Source organism: Astyanax mexicanus, chromosome 7, assembly GCF_023375975.1.
Source record: "Astyanax mexicanus isolate ESR-SI-001 chromosome 7, AstMex3_surface, whole genome shotgun sequence".
Taxonomy (NCBI): Eukaryota; Metazoa; Chordata; class Actinopteri; order Characiformes; family Acestrorhamphidae; genus Astyanax; species Astyanax mexicanus.
This window is the reverse complement of record NC_064414.1, coordinates 41300303-41322972: the sequence shown is the minus strand read 5'-3', so window position 1 is coordinate 41322972 and position 22670 is coordinate 41300303. Positions and strand designations below refer to the sequence as shown.

The following is a 22670-nucleotide window of genomic DNA, read 5'->3' as shown; positions in this document are numbered from 1 at the left end:
CTGAAAAGCCAAAAAAACTCACTAGTCCACCTGTTTTTTCAATTGCAGTCCAGATAAAAGGGTTTTATCGCTTTTCTCACAGACGACCCCCTGAGAAACTAATCCCGTCCGGATAGGGCTTTATGACGCTGTTTGGTGGCAGTTTGAAGAGGTGTGGTGTCTTAGTAAGTGGGTGGGTTGATTGAGTAAAAAAAAAAAAAAAATGGATATATACACAACAAATAAGTATTTACAGGGTTCAGTTGCCTGAAGCACTTACCTGTGCTTAACCATTCTTCCATTAGGAGAAAACTGGCATCGGTTTTTGGGAAAAGGTGAATGCTAGCAGCCGTCATTTGAAAGACTTGTTAAAGAAAAAAAAAAAAGATATATGAAGTTCTCAAGCCACCCTGACAAGCGGTGTGTGACATCTATTGAATGATACTGGTGTGTAAGAGGAAGTGTGTTTAAAGTGTGATAAATATTAAAATGTATGAAATTAACACTGGGTCCTTGTTGTTGAAGGCTTTGTGGCTAAGCTCTACACTCTTAGTTATTTAGTAAAACTCTTGAAAATGCTCTTAAAACTTCACATGAAAATGGCAATTTTTAAAAATGTAGTTTATGAAAAACATTCTGCAAGGTGGAGATTTTTCTTTCAACTGTTCCACGGTGTTTTTCTGTAGATTCTGTAGATAGAGATCACAAGTTTCTGAATCAGCTGAAACTGATTTTGCTATTTAGATGTAGATGTTTGAGTAAAATAAACATTGTTGTTTTAATTCTATACAGACAACATTTCTCCCAAATTCCAAAAACAAATTGTCATTACGAGTATTTATTTGCAGAAAAGGAGAAAAGGCTGATATTAACAAAAAAACATGCAGAGCTTTCAGATCTCAAATAATGCAAAGAAAACAAGTTCATATTCATAAAGTTGTAAGAGTTCAGAAATCAATATTTGGTGGAATAACCCTGGTTTTAATAACAGTTTTCATGCATCTTGGCATGTTCTCCTCCACCAGTCCAAGGTTCATACACCTTTCACAAGGTAAAATTCAAGCACTTTCAAGGCCCATTTTCAAGTTTTTCCAGCACCTTTTAGCTGTAGTAAATTAATGATAGTGGTGATATCTCAAAACTGTGATTCAGCGATATTCAATATATTACAAAACCACACTTCACAGTGACTATGCTACTGAGAAAAAATACTTCTAGGTAAGTAAATAGCAGGAATTAAGGATTTATTGGTGTCAGTTTCACACTATTTAAATACCAATGTTCTTTATTGCATGTTTACTCTGTTCATTTAATTGAGCAGTTACTGTAATATGTCAAATTTGGGGATGTGTTAAGAACTTTTATACATACAAACACTCAAAATTATTGATTTGCTTTTTGTCACACGGCAAGAGACGATGTTTATGTGAACACAATCAGAATTGTGTTTGGTAATTGCAGAAGGAGAAGAAATTAAATCAAAAGTTAATCAATTTCAAGCACTTTCTCCAAAATTCCAGCACTGCGTGGAAAACAGAACGTTAAAATTCAAGCATTTTCCAGGATTTCAAGCACCCGTACGAACCCTGCAGTCTTACACACTGCTTTTGGATAACTTTATGCCACTCCTGGTGCAAAAATTCAAGCATTTTAGCTTGGTTTGATGGCTTGTGATCATCCATCTTCCTCTTGATTATATTCCAGATGTGTTTAATTTGGTAAAATCGAAGAAACTCATAATTTTCAAGTGGTCCCATTTTTTTTCCAGAGCTGTAAGCGTTTTCATATCTGTGTGGATAAAAATAGAGGAAGACAAATAATGTATTGTATTGTGGGGGAGTGGACATCTTTTAAAAAGTCCACAAGACACAAGTCAAGCATTGAAAAAATACATTTATTCACAAATCAACCATAACTGTAAATTCAGACATCTGTATATACAATGCATACATTTATACAACATCGATCTTCTGTGTTTGGCATTACAGTTTATCTCTGCATTGATCAAATACGTGAGTTTTCCTATAATAATCTCACACACGCACGCTCTCACACACACACACACACACACGCATACACACAGGAATAAATAGTAAACTAATGGGTGGTTATGGCATTAATGAGTTAGGTGAAGGGCGGCTGGTGATTATTAGACCCTTTTCAAGTGAGTGAAAGAAATAATACACATACATTACAGCATTCTTTGGGGGATTAGTTCTATTAAGAGAGATTAGGATTAGTGCTCTAATGGTAACATACAAAAAAAAAAAGTCAGCAAATCAGCATTAAGTGCTGATGTAACTTGTCCCCCCCACTGTGGTTTACAGCAGGCTTATTTTCCATCACATATTGCAGTGGTGTTTATTGGCATGCTATTTTGTTTTATTACAAAAAAACAAAACAAATCTAACATGTAATACACTGAGTTATATTTCTTGCATTCCTCTGGTATGATCAGATGATGATCGTGTACAAAGTGGCAGTCACGTCACAGATGCACTTATAGGTTAGTAAGTAGTGATCACATGAAAAGATTTTAGTCCAGCACTAAATCATCACTCGAATCCATCCACTCTCATCCGTCGGCACGTTTGGCATGATCACCATTGTCGCAGTGCTTTCACAGCTTTCAGCGTAATAATAATAATAATCCACTTAGACCACGTGTCCCACTGTAAGCCACATGAGCTCGTCGTTTTGTGCCATATATTACACATTCCTGTGGTGAAGAAGAGATGCCTGTTCTCTAAACGTCCAGCAGAGACGCAGCTTCATCGTATTAAAAGAAAAGAAGCATCTCAGGAGAATCTCAGAGAGAGAGAGAGAGATTCTGAATGCTGCCAGTTCAGTACGGAGAGCATCACTAAGTGTGCTGCAGGGTGCAGATATAAAATAATAATCATCATAACTGTGTGATTGGGTCAGTGCTAGAACTTTAGACCCAGTTACAGTCCATCCAACTATATATATATATATAATATAAATAATATATATATATATAAATATAATTTCATAGCTGTTTCTTACACAGTGATGCAACGATAGAGCAATCTCTGGATGCAGCGCTGAGTCAGTCTCAGGGACCATGCTATTACTAGCCTTAAGCTGTTATATTAATAACTAAATAACACAAAGCATTCTGACTCTCTTTATATTAGCATTAATTAGCATTATTTTAATAAGTGTTTTTTTCTTTGTGGGGGTATTTTTTTATTTTCTATAAATGCTGACTACTTTACTGGACTAAACTAGCTTTTAAGCTTTTGCTTAAGTATTATGAAATGTTATTAATTATTACTAATTGCATTTGGTATCATTAACCAATAGGATAGATAATACAGCATTGATTGTTATATATCAAGAAAAGACTAAAAAATCTGGAGAAATATTTTGTATTAGTTATATTATTACTTTTTATTAAATGTATACGTTTGTGTCCCAGCTCTCCACTAAGACAGATCTTCTAGACAGATTAATAGTAGGGATGTATATAAAAAGGTATTTTTTATATACATCCCTACTATATATGTATTAGATATATATTTATATATTGAATTGCAATCATTTGTCAGTTTCAATTGGTAACACAGTATTCATTTTTTATATTTTTTAAGCTGTAAAGATTGGTGTCAGTGGTTCAGTGGTACTGTCATACAGTTTCACAATATATTGAATATATTGATATATTGAAAAGTAACCCCTGTATCCTGATATGTATCGCATTGCCAGTTTTTGCCAATACACAGTCCCAATTAATAGTTCACACTGAATAAATGACGAAATTTAGTTTCAAATTGTATTTTATGGTTTTATGGTTATTGCAAATCTCTCAGACAAGTCTAAATCCAGTCCAAAATTAAGCGAGATGAATTTTATGAATGAAAAAATATTAAGAGCCTCGTGTTCTAAATGTCTTACAGCAATAAGCACTGACTCCTTAGTTTAACCCAGGCATCATTACAAGATCAGTCACTGACACAACTGCTCCTTATAACCTTATAAATCCTTAAAGATATTTTTAATCCATCGTTCTCCTTCAAAGTAACATAAAAATCATTTATTCACATAAAACTCTTAATTACACGTAACTCATTCAATTAAAATACTACCACAACATAAAATACAGAACAGAAAAGGCCTCTGCCAGCTCTGATTACTGGATAACTGGAGAGAACGAGCCTGGATCTCTGAATCTTCACCAAAAATATGGTGAGGAAATCACATTCTTAGGGTTAAGGAGAAAACAATGAACAGCCTCTGTGAACCACAAAATGCACTCGAAGTGTGGTGCAGCATCTGACTCTCTATTCAGCCCATTCACTCCTCCAGCTTCAAATACGTACGCTATAAAATCCAAATCATGGTCACCAGGATAGAACTGATCCCAGCAGCAGCGAGCGGGTTTGACTCTGCAGCACACAAGCACACAAAGGAGATGGTGCAGGTGGCATGGAGGTATTGGTGATGTCCCAGTCTGTAAGAGGGGCGCGTGCTCACTCTCTCCGCCCCTCTCAGGCCTCCTCCTGCTCTGGGAAGTTGAGGATCTTGCGGTGGGCCTGCCGGAGGTACTGCTGCTGCTTGAAGTACACCTTAAACGCCCCCTTAATGGCCACAAACGCAATTCCACCCTGCACACAGAGGAAACCCTGCTGTATTATAGTGTTTCGGTACATATGATTAGCAAATCAAAGTGATACATGTGTTTTAAAACGTGCTCTATATTTTTGGACAGATGTGCTATAAGTAATTAAGTTTTGAAAGAAGAAATATTAATGATGTTTTAAAATATATGATTGATTATTTTTTGTTTACGATATTTATGAATTTGTTGAATACAGTTGCATTCTATCTTATTTGATGCATGTAGACAGTTACTTAAATAAACCTTTAAATAAACCTTAATTATCAAAATAAGGTAGGTGAGAAAATAAGTTCAGTTGGAAAAAAAAATACCGTTTTACATATAGTTGCTGTCATAGAAATATAAAAGTTACAAAACATCAACAGAAAGAGAAAACAAAAAATGGAAAAAAAAATTCTTCCGGAAAAACGGAATACTTAGAACTAAATCTAGTTCAGTGTTGAATATAAAAACCTTCAGTAAATGTTGGTCACTGTGTGCGTACCAGGATGGTCCTTTGCAGGTTGGAGTTGACACTGCTGAACATCAGCTTTCCCACGATAGTGGCGATGGTGGGGAACACCAGGGCTCCACACAGGATGCGAGTAGCTGACACATGGTCAGCCAGGGGACTCGCCTCTGCAGGGATTCTGGGCACTGGACAACCAATTCCTGTAAAAGAGGCAGAGGTGTCAAGTAATGAAGTTATATTTTGTTGCCTCACTTAAGTAGAAATTTTGTTTATCTATATTTATCTAAAATTATTTTTCAGCTGACATATTACTTCTAATTCTTGCATTTTAAAATAGCCTTCATTTCAGCTTCACATTGTGCAAAAAAAAAAAAAAAAGAGATCCTAGATCCTAAATCCAGAAAAATCTCTCCATCCAAAGTGAATCTGATTGTGATTGGATGAGAAGTAAAAACATATACCATTCCTAAACTCTTGGTTTATACAATTCATCACACCTGCACACCTACTCTCATGCCTAGTCTAGTATGAAGATGATCTATGCAGAGACTCGAGTTCTGTAATATATTTACATTTTACTAAAATACATTTATTTTCAGTGGGCATATATGCAGCTGAATCAGGGACCCAGGAGCATCTCAATTTTCTCTACATTAACATTTGATATGGCATTATAGTTTTCATGGCTTTTACAAAAATGTGCTTTGGGGATGGGTGGGGTGGGGTGGGGTGTAGTGCACTATAGGACCCTGTGGCGTGGCTTATGACCTTGTTCATTTTAAGAATTTTCCCTTACATTACTTTTTCTGTTATACTTTAAGTAGTTTTGAAACCTGTACTTTTACACTTTTACTTAAAAAGTAAAAAGTTTGAGTTGATACTTCAGGTTTACAGACATATTTTAAACCCTAGTAACTATACTTTTACCTACAGAGTAATGAATGTCTTTTGAATACTTTTGACACATTTGAAAACAGGTGTACAGAATGGAATACATTTAAAAGCTATAGCTAAAGTAAGCATCCGCTTAAATCACATTTACAGCAGTAATTAGGATTATACATTGTTATTCAAATTTCAAAATGGGTCATGCAGAGAGATGAAAGTAAAGGATCCTAAATTTCTTTTTTTTGTGGAAGAACTAAAATAGCACAAATCATTTAACCAAACAGAGCTTACATGTAAGCCTCGCACACAGCTGTGGATGTGCCTGCTCAAATGAGAAAGCTGGGCTGTTTCAGACTGACAGGAAATGATTAGCTACATCTCTAGTGTGAGTGTGTGAAATTACATAATATATTCACTACAATATAATGGGAAAATGTATAGCGAGCACCTAGTAGATATAGGCAGTGTGCAGTCCAGAGGGATGGATGCATTTCTCCATCAGAAAAGACTATTGCAGAATCACAGGCCAAAAGCAGCAGGGCAAATCACATCATAGTTGTAAAATTGGGAAGGAGAGTAACGTAATTTCAATTCTATGTATGTCCTGTACATATGCAGCATTGACAATAAAACTACTTGACTTGACTTGACTTGACTTGATAGTAAATAAATCAGACTACCGTATTTTTCGGGCTATAAGGCGCACTTAAAATACTTATTTTTTCCCAAAAATCGTCATTGCGCCTTATAATGCAGTGCGCCTTGTGTATGGATTTTGCTTGTGTTTACTGACCTCGATTTTATGTGGTACACGGCGCTCTGTTGTGCAGAATTCCTCACCCACGCCAGAAAAAGATCCCCCTCTTGGGCTAGCGCGCGGTTACCTTTGACTGCCGTACTGCCTCTCGGCTGTGGCTCAGGGTAGCTAGTTTCCACTGTAGCTCCGTGGCCAGAACAAGGTGCCGGTAAACTTTCCTTTCCACCCGTTCTGGGGTAATAGCACAAACTGTTTCTTTTTAGCGCCCACTTCTAAGTAAAGTTAACCTCTTAACACGCGCTGGCCCACCGGCGGGCCAGAAATATTTAATATTTCATAACTGGCTGTGTTTCTGAATAGTTATGAACAGTTACAGGTTCAATATAGACATCCAATATACCATTTTAAAGCTTAGAATCTCTGCTTTTGAGCTATTTAGCCTATTTAGCGGAATATCCTTTCAGAAAATAAACATTTAGGGCGAAATATGCCTTGGTTATGATTTTAATAATTCATAACTCTCATATTTGCATTTATCGTTCGTTCATATTTCATCGAATGCGGTCATGTCATACACCATTCGAACCGTCTGGCTCTCCGGATTCCAGAACTGTGCTTTTACTGTAGGATGTATGTTTCATGAATTAAAGCTGCGTCAGAGCGCATGTTTCCAGTAATAAAAGGCTCTCCTTTTGTCCTTTTGTAACCTCCGGTCACTGCCGCCACCCCCCGAACACACACCCGCGCTCAGCCACAGGTCCTACCTTCAAAACGCGTCCAGACTAAAGAGAATCCATCAATCCAGTCTCCTGTAATCCACAGTTATATCCAAACAGCGCTGGAAATCACTTCATCCAGAAATGAAACTTATCCAATCTTTATCTCTGTTTTAAAACCGTTTTATTCACCGAATTCGGCACAACACGCTATTATAGTCAGAAGCCTCGCGGAGTAATACGTACTTGCTGTGCTTCAACATAATATTATGGTCTGTCGGAGCGTTGCGGCTACCGTTGTCAGGAGCGTCGCGGAGTAATACGTACTTGCTGTGCTTCAACATAATATTATGGTCTGTCGGAGCGTTGCGGCTACCGTTGTCAGGAGCGTCGCGGAGTAATACGTACTTGCTGTGCTTCAACATAATATTATGGTCTGTCGGAGCGTTGCGGCTACCGTTGTCAGGAGCGTCGCGGAGTAATACGTACTTGCTGTGCTTCAACATAATATTATGGTCTGTCGGAGCGTTGCGGCTACCGTTGTCAGGAGCGTCGCGGAGTAATACGTACTTGCTGTGCTTCAACATAATATTTTGGTCTGTCGGAGCGTTGCGGCTAAGTTTAATTTAGTGCGCCTTATAATCCAGTGCGCCTTGTGTATGGACTAACACTAAAAATAGACCGTTCACTCATCGTGCGCCTTATAATACGGTGCGCCTTATAGTCCGAAAAATACGGTATACAGTTATGATTACATTTTGCTAATCTTTTTTAAACCAACCTAGTTGTTTTGCTGGTTGATTTCAAAAATCAATATCACTGTAAATAATGAGCAACTTAGAAATGCTTGCACGTACCATATTGCCATATTGAATTTACCACACTAAACACTATTAAATACTGAAAAATATGTGCCTATTTAGCGCATCCATGAGTGAGCCTTTTAATTATTTCAAACCTGTATCAAGGGGGTCAAAATATTACTTCGTTTCTAAAGCAGTTTCCTGGGATATTCCCATCTTTAAAATATTTAATTTCAAATTTATCCCATTTTCTCACCAATTCACAAGGCCAATTACCCAACCTACTCATTAGGACTTCCCCCTTCACTCACTAGTGATGCCTCAACACCAGGAGGGTGAAGACTGGCACATGCCTCCTCCGATACATTGCCGAGTAGCATCACAGCGCACTCGGAGGAAAGCGCAGCGACTCGGTTACAATAAATCAGCTTACAGACACCTTTGTGTTGACCGACATCACCCTTTTGGAGTGAAGTGGCAAAAAGCACCATCTACCGATCCAGAGAGAGCAAGGCTAACTGTGCTCTCTCAGGGCTTCGGTAGCCGATGGCAAGCTACATGAATCATAGTGGCAGCGCTTAGCCTACTGGACCACACGGAGCACCGGGTAAACCCATCTTAACGTTCCCAAATCCAGTGTCTATTCTAGTACAGCTGGACCTCTGACCTGGGAAAATGCTGTTTAGGATCTGCAGCTTGTTGGAATACTTCCTCCAGAGGCGGAGCACATAGTCCTCCCAGCGAATCATCTTGCCCAGAATCAGCATGACAGGGATTGTGGGCAGGCCGATGAGCAGAAACAGGGGGTCAGCCCTCTCCATCACATCCAAACCTTCCTTATGGCCCACCACCTGCCAGAGAGAACACAACCAGTAACTTTCAGGATTATAATTACACAATTGTAACATGACAAAGCACACAATGCAACTCACCATACCACGTCCAAATAATTCTAATATTTATAATCATTTTTAATAAATGCATTATTTTAGTTGCACCCATTGCTTATACAGATATGCAAATGTACAAACAACTTGTCTAGTCCATGTAGAATAACTACTGGAACCATATCTAATGATATCTAATGCCAGGTGCGGTCTAGAGGGGTATAAAGTTGAGATAAGTTAGGGATGGGGTGGGGTGATCATCTAACTTCACCTGACCTCTTTAATGCTGGTTACTAAACACAATCAAATCTTCAGTAATGCTCTAAAATCTAGTAGAAAACCTTTTCTGAGACAGCTGCTCCAACTAAAGGAGGATAAACTTTAATATCCTGAGAATGTGTCATTTATTTATTTTTACCCCAAATAGTGTCCATGCATATTGCGGTGATGGTGACATCTTGCTAGTTTGTCCATGTGAACAGGATGTCAGTGTATTTTTATATTTATATTCATTTCTTTACAAGCAATTGAGGCACTGGCTAAGTTTTAATAGCAAAGATTTAAAAGCCATTTTGATAATAGTTTATTATTATTTACCAGTGCTTTACTCAGTTCACACAAAATAAACACATTCTCTTTCTAGCTGACATTTTAAAGCTGATGTCCAGAAGTTTTGGTATTTGGGGGATTGAGGGCCCTCTCTGGTGAGAATGAGTAATTGCACAGAGCATGCAGAAGAATCATTTTAAACTGGGTGGGTGTGATGCGGTCTCCTTTCAGAGCGGATGAATCCGTTTCCAGGTTATGTTCAGTCAGAGAGAGAAAGAGAGAGAGAGCGTTCTCGGTCAGGAACTTCACTTTAACTACACACTTTGTTTTCACTATAAGCGAATGAGCTACTGAGCTCTGAGTTTCCCCTTCTGAAGTCTCCATTGCTGCACCAGCCGCTCGCATTCAATAAAAAACTGAGCCAGATCCTCTTTTAGAGGCTGTGCGTGTGACGTAAGTGCGTAAAGATGCGTGACACGGCCTGAAGAACTCCTGTGAAAGTGACCCGACACCACAGTTTTGAGAACGAATTTATTAGGTTTAGGTATCATTAAACACAATATTTTATCCCTTCTCCATTTAGGAATGCTCCTGCTTTCAGTTTAGAATATGGACAAAATATGGACTGCCACTTTAAATGTTGGTCCTTTTTAAGAATGTCTGAAATCTGAAGAAGAAAAAAAGAAGCTAAAACTACACCAGTACCAACTAATAACTCCTAATAACTAGCTCTTCCCATGCTTTCTCATGTCATTACTGACTTTTTAATTGACTTTTTACCCTTTGCACTGACTTTCTGAGCACGACTGCTGTCCACAAGATGAAAAGGAATCATCCAATCTCACAGCCAATATGCGCACTGCGTCCATCCGAAAATAAATCATTTCAGAGTGAATGTGACTAGATTTAGAACCTCCTACCTGCATGACAGTGACAGCTCCATATGTGACAGCGGTCCAATAAATGGAGCCCACCATGATTCCAGCAGCAGCAAATGGACAAGCCTTGGAGATGAGTCTATCTGCCAGGTCTAGAACATACACCACCGGCCCTACAGCAAAAAGAGACAGAAAAAAGACAAGAGTAAGTATTCTGTCAAGATTCTTACTGTTTTATTTTATTTATTTATTTATTTTTTGCTTGATGTAAAACTTAACCAGCATAAAACAAATCCAAAAAGATTTAAACAATTGCAGGCCACCTTTTACCTACAATAAAAAGGACTTTCTAACTACAAAGAGGATGTGTCCTGCTCTGATTGTTCCTGGCTGTGGTTTAAGGTGTGCGTTACAGCTGTTAATTTGCCGTAGAGAAAGCAGATGGACACGGTCAGGATTGATTACAAGCCAACTTGTAACAGAGAAAGACAAAAGCAGGACAAATTTAGTTTTACTGCTAGATAGAGTAACAAAAAGGAAGGATAAGCGGCAGATGACAGGAAGATGTACTGGGCAGAGAGTTAACAGGATAAAGGGATAATGGTTTGGAAGTCTGCCTCTCCAGCAGGGGGTAGCAGATCGTTCTTTGGCATCTATCAGCTGGAGGATATTCAAAAGGCCCTTGTCTCATTTGTTACCTTTAGAGGGCTTTCCCAGCTCCAACGTACCAGATTCACCCAAACCTGACCTCGGATTTGAAGCACAGAACAATGAAGCTAAATTATTGCTACCTGTGCAGCTAAATAACAATGTGATGCTTCATACTAAAGGTATTTTTTGCAATACATTAAATCAGATCATTTTTTAGTTACCGAAACAAAATTACACTTAGATTATTCTTGTCTTCTTTATTTTTCTGAATGCATTGCAGATCTGTTTACAGAATATAGACCCAGTAGATCTCCTAAATCCATGGATCCATGGTCAGTTAGTTAAACCCAGATTCCAGCCTAAACACGGAGAAGCAGCTTTTAGTTATTATGCTGCATATAACTGGAACAGACTACCAGAAAATATTAGAAATGCCCCAAATGTAGAAGTGTTCAAATCCAGGTTAAAACTCTCCTTTTTTCTTGTGCTTTTAACTAAAGCTGCACTTAACTTTACTTTCACTTTACTTTACTGTTTTGTTTTTTTACCTTGTCTTATTATCTTACTTTATTTGTACTGTTGTAATTGTATTTTTTAATTTTAGTTTTTCTTTTTAATGCACTTTATTTTTTATTTTATTTGGACAATTGTTCCTTTAATTTTAATTGTCTTAATCTTTTTATTTCTTATGCAAAGCACTTTGAATTGCCAAGGTATGAAAACTGCTGTATAAATAAAATAGCTTTGCCTTGCCTTGCCTAGTTTTAGACTGAATTATTGGACAGTTTAGTTTAATTAGTATTTTCCTAAATCCTTTCATTTTATTTTCAAGTATTATAAATAGCACTTTGACTATAAACATTTCGTAATATGGCTGTTAACACATTTTAATATATAAATGGTGCTATAGAAAGATTATTATAATACATAAATGGTATGTCTCAGTTTTTGTCACCACTCAATTGCAGCATAATATTGTAATACAAGTTCAAAATTAATTTAGAGAATCTCACACAGCCTTTTGCTATGCACTTTTTAAAAGAGGTTTAAACTCTAAATAGTTTTTTGTGCATTAAAATACCCGATATTTTAGCCCATGTTACAATTAATCGGCTGTAATGTTGCATTTGTTGCTTTCAGCCAAGTTGTTTACACACAGCAGGTGCTGAAACTTTTTGAAAAGTTTAAAACAAAATTATTTCTCAATATAAATGTAAAAAATACAAATATTTTAAATAAAAAACATGACTTTTTAATAATATAAAACCATATTGTCCAATCATAGATACTGTACAGTCACACATGGCTGTTGAGAGACCTGTGCATGACCCCAATAAAAACACTTATATTAGCAACACCTGAGAAAAGCACATATTTGTTTATGCTTCCAACCATTCCCTGATTCCCCTCTGTGCTTCAAAGCTTTGAACTAAAACAATGAGGAAATACATGAAGCCAGCTTCCTTCTACATTCCTGAACACAAACATACACAGACACTGCCCAAATGGAATGCAACATTTCTGGTACTGACTTACAGAACTGAAAAGTGAAAGGCAAACCTGTCGTCACCACGTACACACAACTCACACTGCATGAATGAAAGATGTCTGCAGCCCATCATTAAGAACAAGAACTTTCTACGAGCACTAAAAAATGATAAATAGCTACCAAAACTCCTACAGAAGGAAACCTACATTCTTAAACTTCTTCCCTTTTCCTCCTCATCCCTGAGCACCTTTCTGGCTCATGTTTCAGAGCAGCTCAGGAGGAAATCATGCAATATTTACCAGCAGGCAACCTGATTTCCTCTCTCTCAGGTCCATCCACATGCTATTAATAACTTCTTCATAGGCCTCCGAAGAACAGGGTGTCTGTACACACCTCTAGGCTACTCTGTGCAGACAAGAGAGAGAAGTTTGGCTGCAAGAGGGGAAGGCTGTTGAAGTTTTTCAGTGAGAATGTAGCTCTTTTTTTTACAATAACTTTAAAAAAAAGTCTAAAAGTTTATCAAGAAGTGTCTCTATCTGGTAAGGAAAAAAAAATATATATAATAAAAAGTTCTCCAGTCAAAAGAATGCTAAGTTTACTTATAATGCAGCACTGCTGTCAAAATACACACACTGCCCATTAAATTCAGAAAGACTACTGCTCATCACTTTGACAGTGAAAACACTCTTTTTAGGAGAACAATAATAACTTAAAATACATAACATAACACTCAACCTTGATTATGATTAATGACGTATTATTATTTAATGTTATATAATACATTACATTTTTCTTTGATACACGCCGTTTCCACTGCTCCTCCAAGTTTTTCCCACATCAAAGACTGGGCAAGGTAGAATCACATGACCACAAAGCACACTTATATTTTAAGAGGACATACATTCACACAAAGTGGGGAGGGTAAACAAAATAAAATAAAATCAAAACTTTTATATTTTATTTTTTTAATTAATATTGTGTTTGTTAGAGGTTTTGAGAATTGGTTTTGATTCATTTTAGATTAATTGCACAGCCATAGCTTAAAAAAAATAAAATAAAATAAAATAAAATGAAATTAATAAAATCCTGATGAAGTATATTGGGAAAAGAAAACATTCAAACTGATATCAAGAAACCTTAAAAGTAAAAACCAGTCAGATATTCCGCATAGAAAATAAATTTCTTGTGTGGAAAAAGTGTGGAAAACACATATACAATGTACAATGAGCTTCCTGATCTTGTAAAAAGAGGGCCTTCCCCTAAATACACTCAATTTACACTTGTATAATTGCAGTAAAAAGAGGTTAAGTGTCCATTCGCGATAAAAATCTGATTTCCAAACCTGATTATCGAACCAGTTCAGATTTGGTGGTACTCTTTAAGGGCAACATTAGGCCCTCTCATGTCAGTTAAGGCAATGCAGCAGCTGTAGCAGCACATGTGGCCCAAATGAAACTGACCATGTGAACGGTTTGTGCAGTGAAGTGGCCTAGCTGTGGCTGTTCCAGCATCCAGACTCAGATGAAGTCATCAGCATCTCTGGACAGCAGTATGTGGGCCGGCTGAAAGTAGTAAGTGCGGCCAGAACTGGGCCATGTCTCATCTTCTATCTGGGGAACATAGTTGATGACCACTGGGTGTAGCTCATCTGTAATATGGTGCCTGTAAAATGTATTTTAAAGTTATTTTGTGTGCACATTTATACATGTAATTTACTGGGGACAGAAATGGCACCCATTCACTGGAATGGCTCAAAACTTCAGTCCAGATTTCTTACTGTTAGATTACATATTAGGTGTTTCAAAATGAAATTTTTCAGTTAAAATGCTGAATCTTTGAAAAGAGTCGTTCTTTGTGTAACTGATGAAAAGGTTTGGAAGCTAAACCAGTATAGCAGTATTTAATTCAAATCTAAAGTACACGTCATGAGTTTAAACACATTTCTCATTTAATGTTTTTCTTTTCTTTTTTTCCCTTACAAACTCTTGACAAGGCACAGCTGTTGACTGAAAGCCATTCCGTGCGAATCTACCTCATAAAGCTGACAGAGAAAATGCCAAAGTATGCAAAGCTGTCTCAAGAGGTTCTACTTTAAAGAATCCAAGTATAAAATATAAAAAATATTCTGGTTGGAAACAAATTTATATGTTTAATAAATAATTCCATGTTTTTTTTTTATTTGGATAAATAAAGTATTAATCTACAATGCATACATTTATAAAATAAAATAAAAAACATTGAATTATTTTTTTTTTCTTTTTCAAACTTTTGATTGGTACAGTATATATACAGTCCAGGGAGAAAGATGTACCTCCAGAGGAGTTCAAACACAAAACGAAACCAATCCTCCCTTCTCTGGTCAAAACCAAATCTCAAAACAAGAAGTCTGACTAAAGATATGACTAGAAAATACACAAGAGTATTTTTTTAGTCAATGAATTATGTGCATAGACTCAATCTTATCATTAGAAAGAAGTTTTCAAATTAGTCAAATTCAACCATTCATGTCAGTTGTCCATCAGGGTGATAATGAAATCTATGATTGCCATTAGGACATGCTTTCGCTCCTCAAATACACACAGTTGACCCCAGGAGGGGCTTGTAAATTAGCTCATTAGCAAGATTATGTGTTTAGGGAGCAGGGGAAGCTTTAAAACATGCAGGGCAGTGACCAGGGCCAGGATTCAAATTAGAATCAGTCCTTTAAGAAATGTTTTACAACTTTTAATTAGACTGGGGTAGCAGTATGTAAATTGATCATGAATGTTACCTCAGAAAAGGCTTAGGAATAGAGCTTAGAGCCCACGTTCGTGCACAGTCTGCCCGAGCCTGATCGGACCCATCCCATAAACTGTCATTATGAGCCCGAGCCTGATTTTGACCCCGACATTCTTTTAGTAGGTAGAGCATTAAAACTGAGCTTTTTAATAAAATTTTTTGGGCTGTTTAAATGAGCGAAATCTGTTCAGAATGAGGTTAATTAACATTGCAACATTGAAGAAGCATAGACCTATTATTTTATAAAAATGTTTTTTTTTTTTTAGCTTCACACAGCGCTGCAAGTTAAATGCGGAAAAGTGGAGGAGCTCACGTGTGTGAGCTGCGTAATTATAACAATCTAACTTGTGCCACTATTGTTTAAAAAATAATTTGATTTAGTGGGGTTGATAGTGTGGGTGTTTTTCTGGTTGGTTGTTTGTTTTTTGGGGGAAATTATAAATGTGAAAAATGTCATTTGATGCTTGTCATTCGAATACCTGTTCAGTTCAATAAAAAAAATAATAAATAATAATAATAATGTGTTGTTATATTGTGATTACTCCATAGCTTTACATAAAATGAATATAGCATTAAAAAACAGACAGCTACCTCACTGACTATTTTTGGACCGGCCAGAGGAAAGTGGTGGGATCTAAGCTCTACTTGCCAACATTTGTGTATGTTGTGAGGTACTATCTTGTGAGTTTAAGCAAGTGGCAGCCACATGGATATGTCAGATAAGTGCCAGATGGAGATCTGGTGTCGTGTGTACCAGGAATATGTCACAGAAGAAGTTCTTATACCCACAGTGGAAATGCAGTGGATGGTAATGATCATGACCAGTGGTGTCTGGCTAGAATTGTCTGTGTGAACAGACAGGTGACACGGGCAGAAATCACATTCACATTTAATGCAGAATACCCCATTAACTAGAGTCTCATGAGGGGAGCTTTGAAGACATTTTAATATATACAGTGAAGTAATTTCAATAAGGATTACTGATCAGATAAGAAGCTAAAACTTGTGCACAGTCCTGTAACAATGTGTTAAACAGTTTCTTTAAAAGCAGACTGAAGCACCTGGCAGATTACATCCATCAAATGTCAGCTAAAACCAAACAGTACAAAAATCACCTGCATTTACGACTGGAAAAAAGGAAAGGTCTGTTTCCTCACTCAGCTTTCCCAAAGCAGTCTTAACATAATGACCTAATGTAGTCCACTAAAGACCAGTGCTGGATTCCTAGCCTATGATCTTATGAAGAAGAAGGTACAGCAAGTTCAGACCTCTTTTCTCATCGTCTTTATAAAGCAGATTACGTGGCACTGTCTCCATGGCACCGAAGGCTGGCAAAGAAAGAATTAAGCATACACACATTGATGACTGCCTCCCTTTCAATTCATCAGTTCATTTCCTTCCTTCTCCTCTTCTCCTGTCTCATATCCCCCTCTTCTGAGCTGTCAGCATGTTCTCCAGCTCCAATAACACACAGCCTTGTTCTCACACAGACAAAATTCACATCATTGGCTTTCTCCATTTAAATAAGACTTGTTTTTCCAGCACTATTATTAGTCCTGCATGCTATTCCCCGCAGCAGCCACAGCGCAAAGCAAGAATAAGAAGCCATTTATCACACTGAAGTGATCAATTATGAATGTTTACCACAAGCAGTCAAATAAGCCAACCACTGCCATGAGGAGAAGGCACTTAAGATTTCAGTGCTGGCGCTATAACTGGAAAAGTATGAACGCAGGGGGTTCAGATGTCACAACTGCTGGAGGAGCATCTTATAAAATTAACAACTCACTCAAGGTTTCCTTGTAAATGTAATGTATTTTTGTGTGAATGCGTGTTCTCTGAAGGAGCAAATAAACTTGAGGTTAGGACTCAAATAGTAGCAGATGACAAACTTGGACATGGCATTCAAAATTTAAAACCCACAGAACTGGGCCCAATCCCATTTCAACCCTTGGCCCTATTACTTACCCCTACCACTTGTTAGGCTGGAGGGGTAGGTAAGAATCTCTCGCTATTTTTAAGAAACTCCTGAAGACAGAGCTCTTCAAATAGCACTTACTCTCCTAACACCTCTAACACACTAACTACTTCTAACCTCATTTCCTTCTTCCCCTCTTTCCCCCTACCTTTAACGTCTATTACTTTTGTACTTCACTATTGTAAGTTGCTTTGGACAAAAGCGTCTGCCAAATGCAATGTAATGTAATGTAAAAAGATGGCAGCATAAGCGACCAAAGAAACCCACAAATGTAAGTATTTTCTTTGTTTAAAGTGAAGACTAGCACTGTATTACCATAGTGTCATGTGTAGTTTTAATATTTTATGGCCAAATTCTTCATAGCAAGCATTAAAAGAAAGATTGCTAGAAGTTTGCCTCAGTAGCTAGCTAGCTAACTTTCCCGCTCCACCTTAAATGGGTCAACTGGCAGCAGGGACTTTAGCATTTAAGGCGGAATGGAAAAATAAAATAAAATAAAAGCTAAATGAAAGTTAATTGAACTTTAGCGATCCTGATGACATACCGGGTGCTTGAAGGGCTGTCCCAAATCTAAGGGGGAGGTTTTTATCCCTTCCCCTTGTAACTCTGTTCCAAGGATTGTGAAAAGAAGGGGTAGGGGTAAGTGGTAGGTTCATGGGGTGAAAGGGGATTGGGTCTTAAAATCTAGAGAGTCTAGATTTAAGTCTGTGTCCCCCAAATTCGCGATGTTTGTGGCAAGAAATTGCCATACAAATATACATTGCGATAAACTGTTATTGTAATGTAAATTTTTTATTGCAGTCATAGTGTAAAAAAAAAAACAAATACATTTATAGAATCCAAATAAACTAAAAATTATCATCATTTTATGCAATCAGAACAGTGGGATCTAACTACAGACTACCACAGTGCTGTCTAGTGGTCAGGGTTTAAACACAGCAAAAAATAAAACCACATGTAACTACTTATTAAACATCACTACTAAAGGTAAAAAAAAAATATTGAGTATGTGATATGATGTGTTTTTTTGTGCTATGTATAGTTATATTTTTTGCATTAATGTATTTTTGTTTTCATTCATTTTATTTCTGTAAGTTTATGTTACACAATAATTTTTTTTTAGTGCATTGTAGTTGTGTTCTACCTCAACATTTTAACAGCAGCACAACTGTTTTAATTTATGGAAGTTCATGGCTATTTTACAACACAAAGTTTGGCCCCCTACAGTATTATGCACAAAATATTACACCCCTAGTACACAGGCAGAGGAAAATCACTCCACACACATTTAATCTTCAAAGTACTCCTGAGCTTTTTCCCTCATCACATTCTCTGTGCAGGCACTTTACAGGCCATGCTTTAAGCTCCACCTGCCTGTGCCAAGCCCATTGATTCTTTGCTGGAACATTCATCCGTCCGACACTCTCTGATGACTGTGTCGCAATCTCTTCCGCTTTCTCCCTGCCTAAGCACTACAGCATGGCAGCGGTGGAGGGAGCAGGTCATCCTTAATGGCTATTGGCAAAAGGGGAAATGCTGAGGCATTTATTTCTGCTGCTGGCCTCAGATTCCATAATTAAGATAATTAAAAGAAGGGGTGTGAATTCAGTGTGCCCACAGCTATGATGGGGAGCACGTACCTACCAGAGCTTTGCGTCAGAGAAGGCAGCAGGCCATGGAAAAGGACTTTCTGTTGGCTGGTTTCACAGTGCAGTTTAGTGAGCATAATAAAAAAAGTCTCCCTAAACGTTTGACATTGACTAGTCTGTTGAAGGGTGTGCATTAAATGGTGGCATGTTGGACAAGCCGCCTTTTTAGAGATTGTACGAACTTATGCCTCTTTGTCTCATGTTTATAAATAAGAGTTAAGCCATCCTGTAATGTGTGTTGTACTTCACAATAAATTATTTTAGCAGTGTGTTTTTTGTGTAGTGTAAACTGCTGAAAGTCACAGATAATTGGCTATACTAAAAAAGGATTAAACTGCATGTTCTGAGTAGAATAATGTATTTTACTTAAAAAATAAAAAAGCAAAGAAAGCATACCTGTATATATATATTTTTTTCTACAGTAAAGAAAATAGCATTACTGCTACTGAGCGCTGACTGGTTTGTGAAACTAGTACATATTTTACTATAAAAATCATCAGACATTTATAAACTATGATTTTGCACAAATTAACCTTAGAATATGAACCTATTAATGTTGTACCTCACTTCAAGTGGGTATTCTCCTCTTTAGAGATTCTCTGGTATGGCACAGCTAGTTCTTGAGTGTGTTTAGTTCTGGTGTGTTCTTGAAAAAGCCTAAAAAGCAGCCAGATAAGTCTGCAGTTTCTCACAGTAAAAATTTAATTATAATTAATGATGTGTCGCCTATCAATCATGCAGTGTGAAAGCCACAATAACTGAATATCTCACGTGTACAGCACAACCCCCTAAAGACTCAAAATGTTGTGTAGTGTAAACCAGGCATAATTGTTGGGTTTAGTTTATTTGTCTAAAACAATAGTGCCAATGGATAAAATAATGAATTTTAAAAATTATTTGGTGAATAATTGTGATTAATCAAAACTTTTAATGCTTGTACTTCTTAGAATTTTTGGTAATAGTATTATAGTACTATTAATGATCTCCCTAAAACATTTACTCGGCAGATAAGCATTGAACATAATTAACTTGGACACAGCACTTTAAAGAAGGAAGTGAACTTTACCACAGTGCAGCTCACAGCTGAAACAGCTATTTGTACTTTTAAACATGCTCTTAACCGATAAAAGGTTGCATTTAGCCAGGTAGGAAAGCACAGAAACAGCAGAAACAGTTTGTATGCATGTGTGGTGGGTGGAAGTGAATTAAGGTGTGTGAGAGAGAGAGAGAGAGAGAGAGAGAGAGAGAGAGACAGAGAGAGATAGATATATATATATAGAGAGAGAGAGAGAGAAAAATATTGAGTATGTGATATCGTTTTTTGTGCTAAGTATAGTTATATTTTATGCATTAATGTATTTTTGTTTGCATTTAGTTTATTTCTGTAAGTTTACGTTACACAATTTGAAAATATTTTAGTGCATTGTAGTTGTGTTCTACCTCGACATTTTAACAGCAGCACAACTGAGAGAGAGAGAGAGAGAGAGAGAGAGAGAGAGAGAGAGAGAAAGTAAAACTGCTAAAATGTCCTTATAGGCTTTGTAAAAAGAGTGCATTACTGGAGGAAGTTGTGGGCAAACTTCATAAAATGATTCAAATGATTTGCAGTTGACAAAAAAATATGCGTTGACAGCACTCGTAAAGACACTGTTAATCTTGTGACTTAAGTCAGCACAAGACTTAAAAAACAAAAAAACAAAATGAGCTTTTATATTGCAGCACTGATATTGAGTTCTCCTAACCTCAGGCTAGGATTACTGCAGTGTAATACAGTTCAGACTTCAAGAATCAATTTGGAACAATTTTATGAATAAACAAAAATAAAAATTGCAGGTGTTGCTTAAGTACTATTGTAACCATGCTCTCTCAGTATATTATACGCATACACTATATAAATGCATTGGGTATTCCATGAATGCTCCAGTGATAACTGCTGACTGTGTCCTATACTCTATCTGAGCATGCTCAGGGGTAAGGCCAGCTCTGTCTGCAGATTGCACGGGTGCTGCTCAAGGGCTAGGTTCTTTTTAGACCTGCATTTTAGGTGAATCATCACATTCAGCCCAGCAATGAACTAGATGAGCATTCCCTTACTGCATGCTGAGTGAACTAAACACACCCCTACACACACACACACACAACAAAATGCATACAACCACACACACTAAGGGGCCTGTACTCCAGTGTATCATGAGTAAGCAGGAGGAGGAGCTGTTTGCTGGGCTGAACCTCCAGCATCTTTCTCTCTGTATGGGGTAATTATTCAGCAGTCTGTCTCCACTCAACACAATACAAGTCAGACAAACAACTACGGTACTCCAGGAATTTGGGCTAGAAGTCTAATAATAAAATGTGATTGAGAGCACAAGGCTGAATATAGTTTAGAGAGGAGGGATGGGTGATCTAAAGAGATGACAATGGTGTCTCAATACATTTGAATACACTGCACATACTGCACATAATTTCAGTATTTCTAGATAATTAAAAAATGCATAGTATGGTAGCTGCATGAGCATAGTACAGTAACTACTTGCTGTCTGAACACAATTAGAGCAGGCACAATGCAAGCTTCAAACAGAACTGCTGTAATCCTTAACTCACAAATATAATCTGATTGGCAGGTTACATCATAGGCAGGTTACAGACAAAACTGCCAATCTAACTAGACATCTATGCTAACTAGCATTGTGTCGAGTGATGGGGGCTCTTTTAGACTCCGGGACACAGATGGCAGTGGAAAACACTGTGGCTCAAACTGCCGATCTAGCCAATGTCTATTCAGTCTTTTTTTTAAAAAAAAAAAAAACGTTACTATGTTGCTGACTATTCCAACTTTTTGCCAACCTCAAATCAATTATTCTGAAAATTTGAACATTTTTGCCGTAAGGTTTATTCTTAATTGAGAAGAGTTTTTTTTAGCATTAACATCACCCTGTGCCAACTTTACAACTACCAAATCTTACAAAAACAAAGCTGTAGGAAACAAACTCCATCATTTACAAAGAGACACATGCTTCTTCTCTGTCATTTTGTGTTAATGGTGAGACAGTCTTTTCCTTTGTGTCCATCCTCTGGCAGCAGGCAGCTTGTACAGCTCCAGAAAGTCTTTTTCTTCAAATAAATCAAGTCCCAAATCAAATATTCGTTGGCAGACAACCAGGCCAGAAGTAACAGCTTGGAAAAGTTTAGCTCCAGAAAAAGGAGACAAAGGTGGCCCGCTCTCATTCTGTCTCCCTCCTCTCTCCCCCTTTCCTTCTATTCTTTCTGAAGGTGAATGAAGAACACATGCAGTGCAATTTCACAGCTGGCCACAGTCGAGGAGGTGGAGTGACAAACAGCATTAACTAGAAATAAACCAAAATGAATCAGACAGACAGACAGACAGACAGACAAGACATATACGTTGACTACAAATATAGCAGAAGAACGAGAGAAAGATAAATGAGGCCAGGAAAAGCAGGCTGCTTAGCTAGCACAACTCTATGCAGCCCTATCAATTCTGAATAATCGATTTACCTAAAAAGACTGTCTGGATCACAACAGGACAAAAAAGGCAGAGAATAAAAATCACACTG

The 22670-nt window shown here is 37.3% G+C and overlaps 1 protein-coding gene across 1 annotated transcript in view; it reads right to left on the bottom strand.

Moving 5' to 3' along the window:
- Positions 1-1854: 1854 nt before the first annotated feature.
- marchf5 (membrane-associated ring finger (C3HC4) 5) overlaps positions 1855-22670 on the bottom strand; it is a 41726-nt gene continuing 20910 nt past the window's right edge. Inside the window, exons 3-6 of the mRNA XM_007258683.4 lie at positions 10593-10723; positions 8904-9087; positions 5106-5272; positions 1855-4607 (exon numbers count right to left, since the gene is read on the bottom strand). Of these exons, the coding sequence (XP_007258745.1) occupies positions 4491-4607; positions 5106-5272; positions 8904-9087; positions 10593-10723 (599 nt within the window). The 3' untranslated portion in view covers positions 1855-4490. The remainder of the gene's footprint in view (positions 4608-5105; positions 5273-8903; positions 9088-10592; positions 10724-22670) is intronic.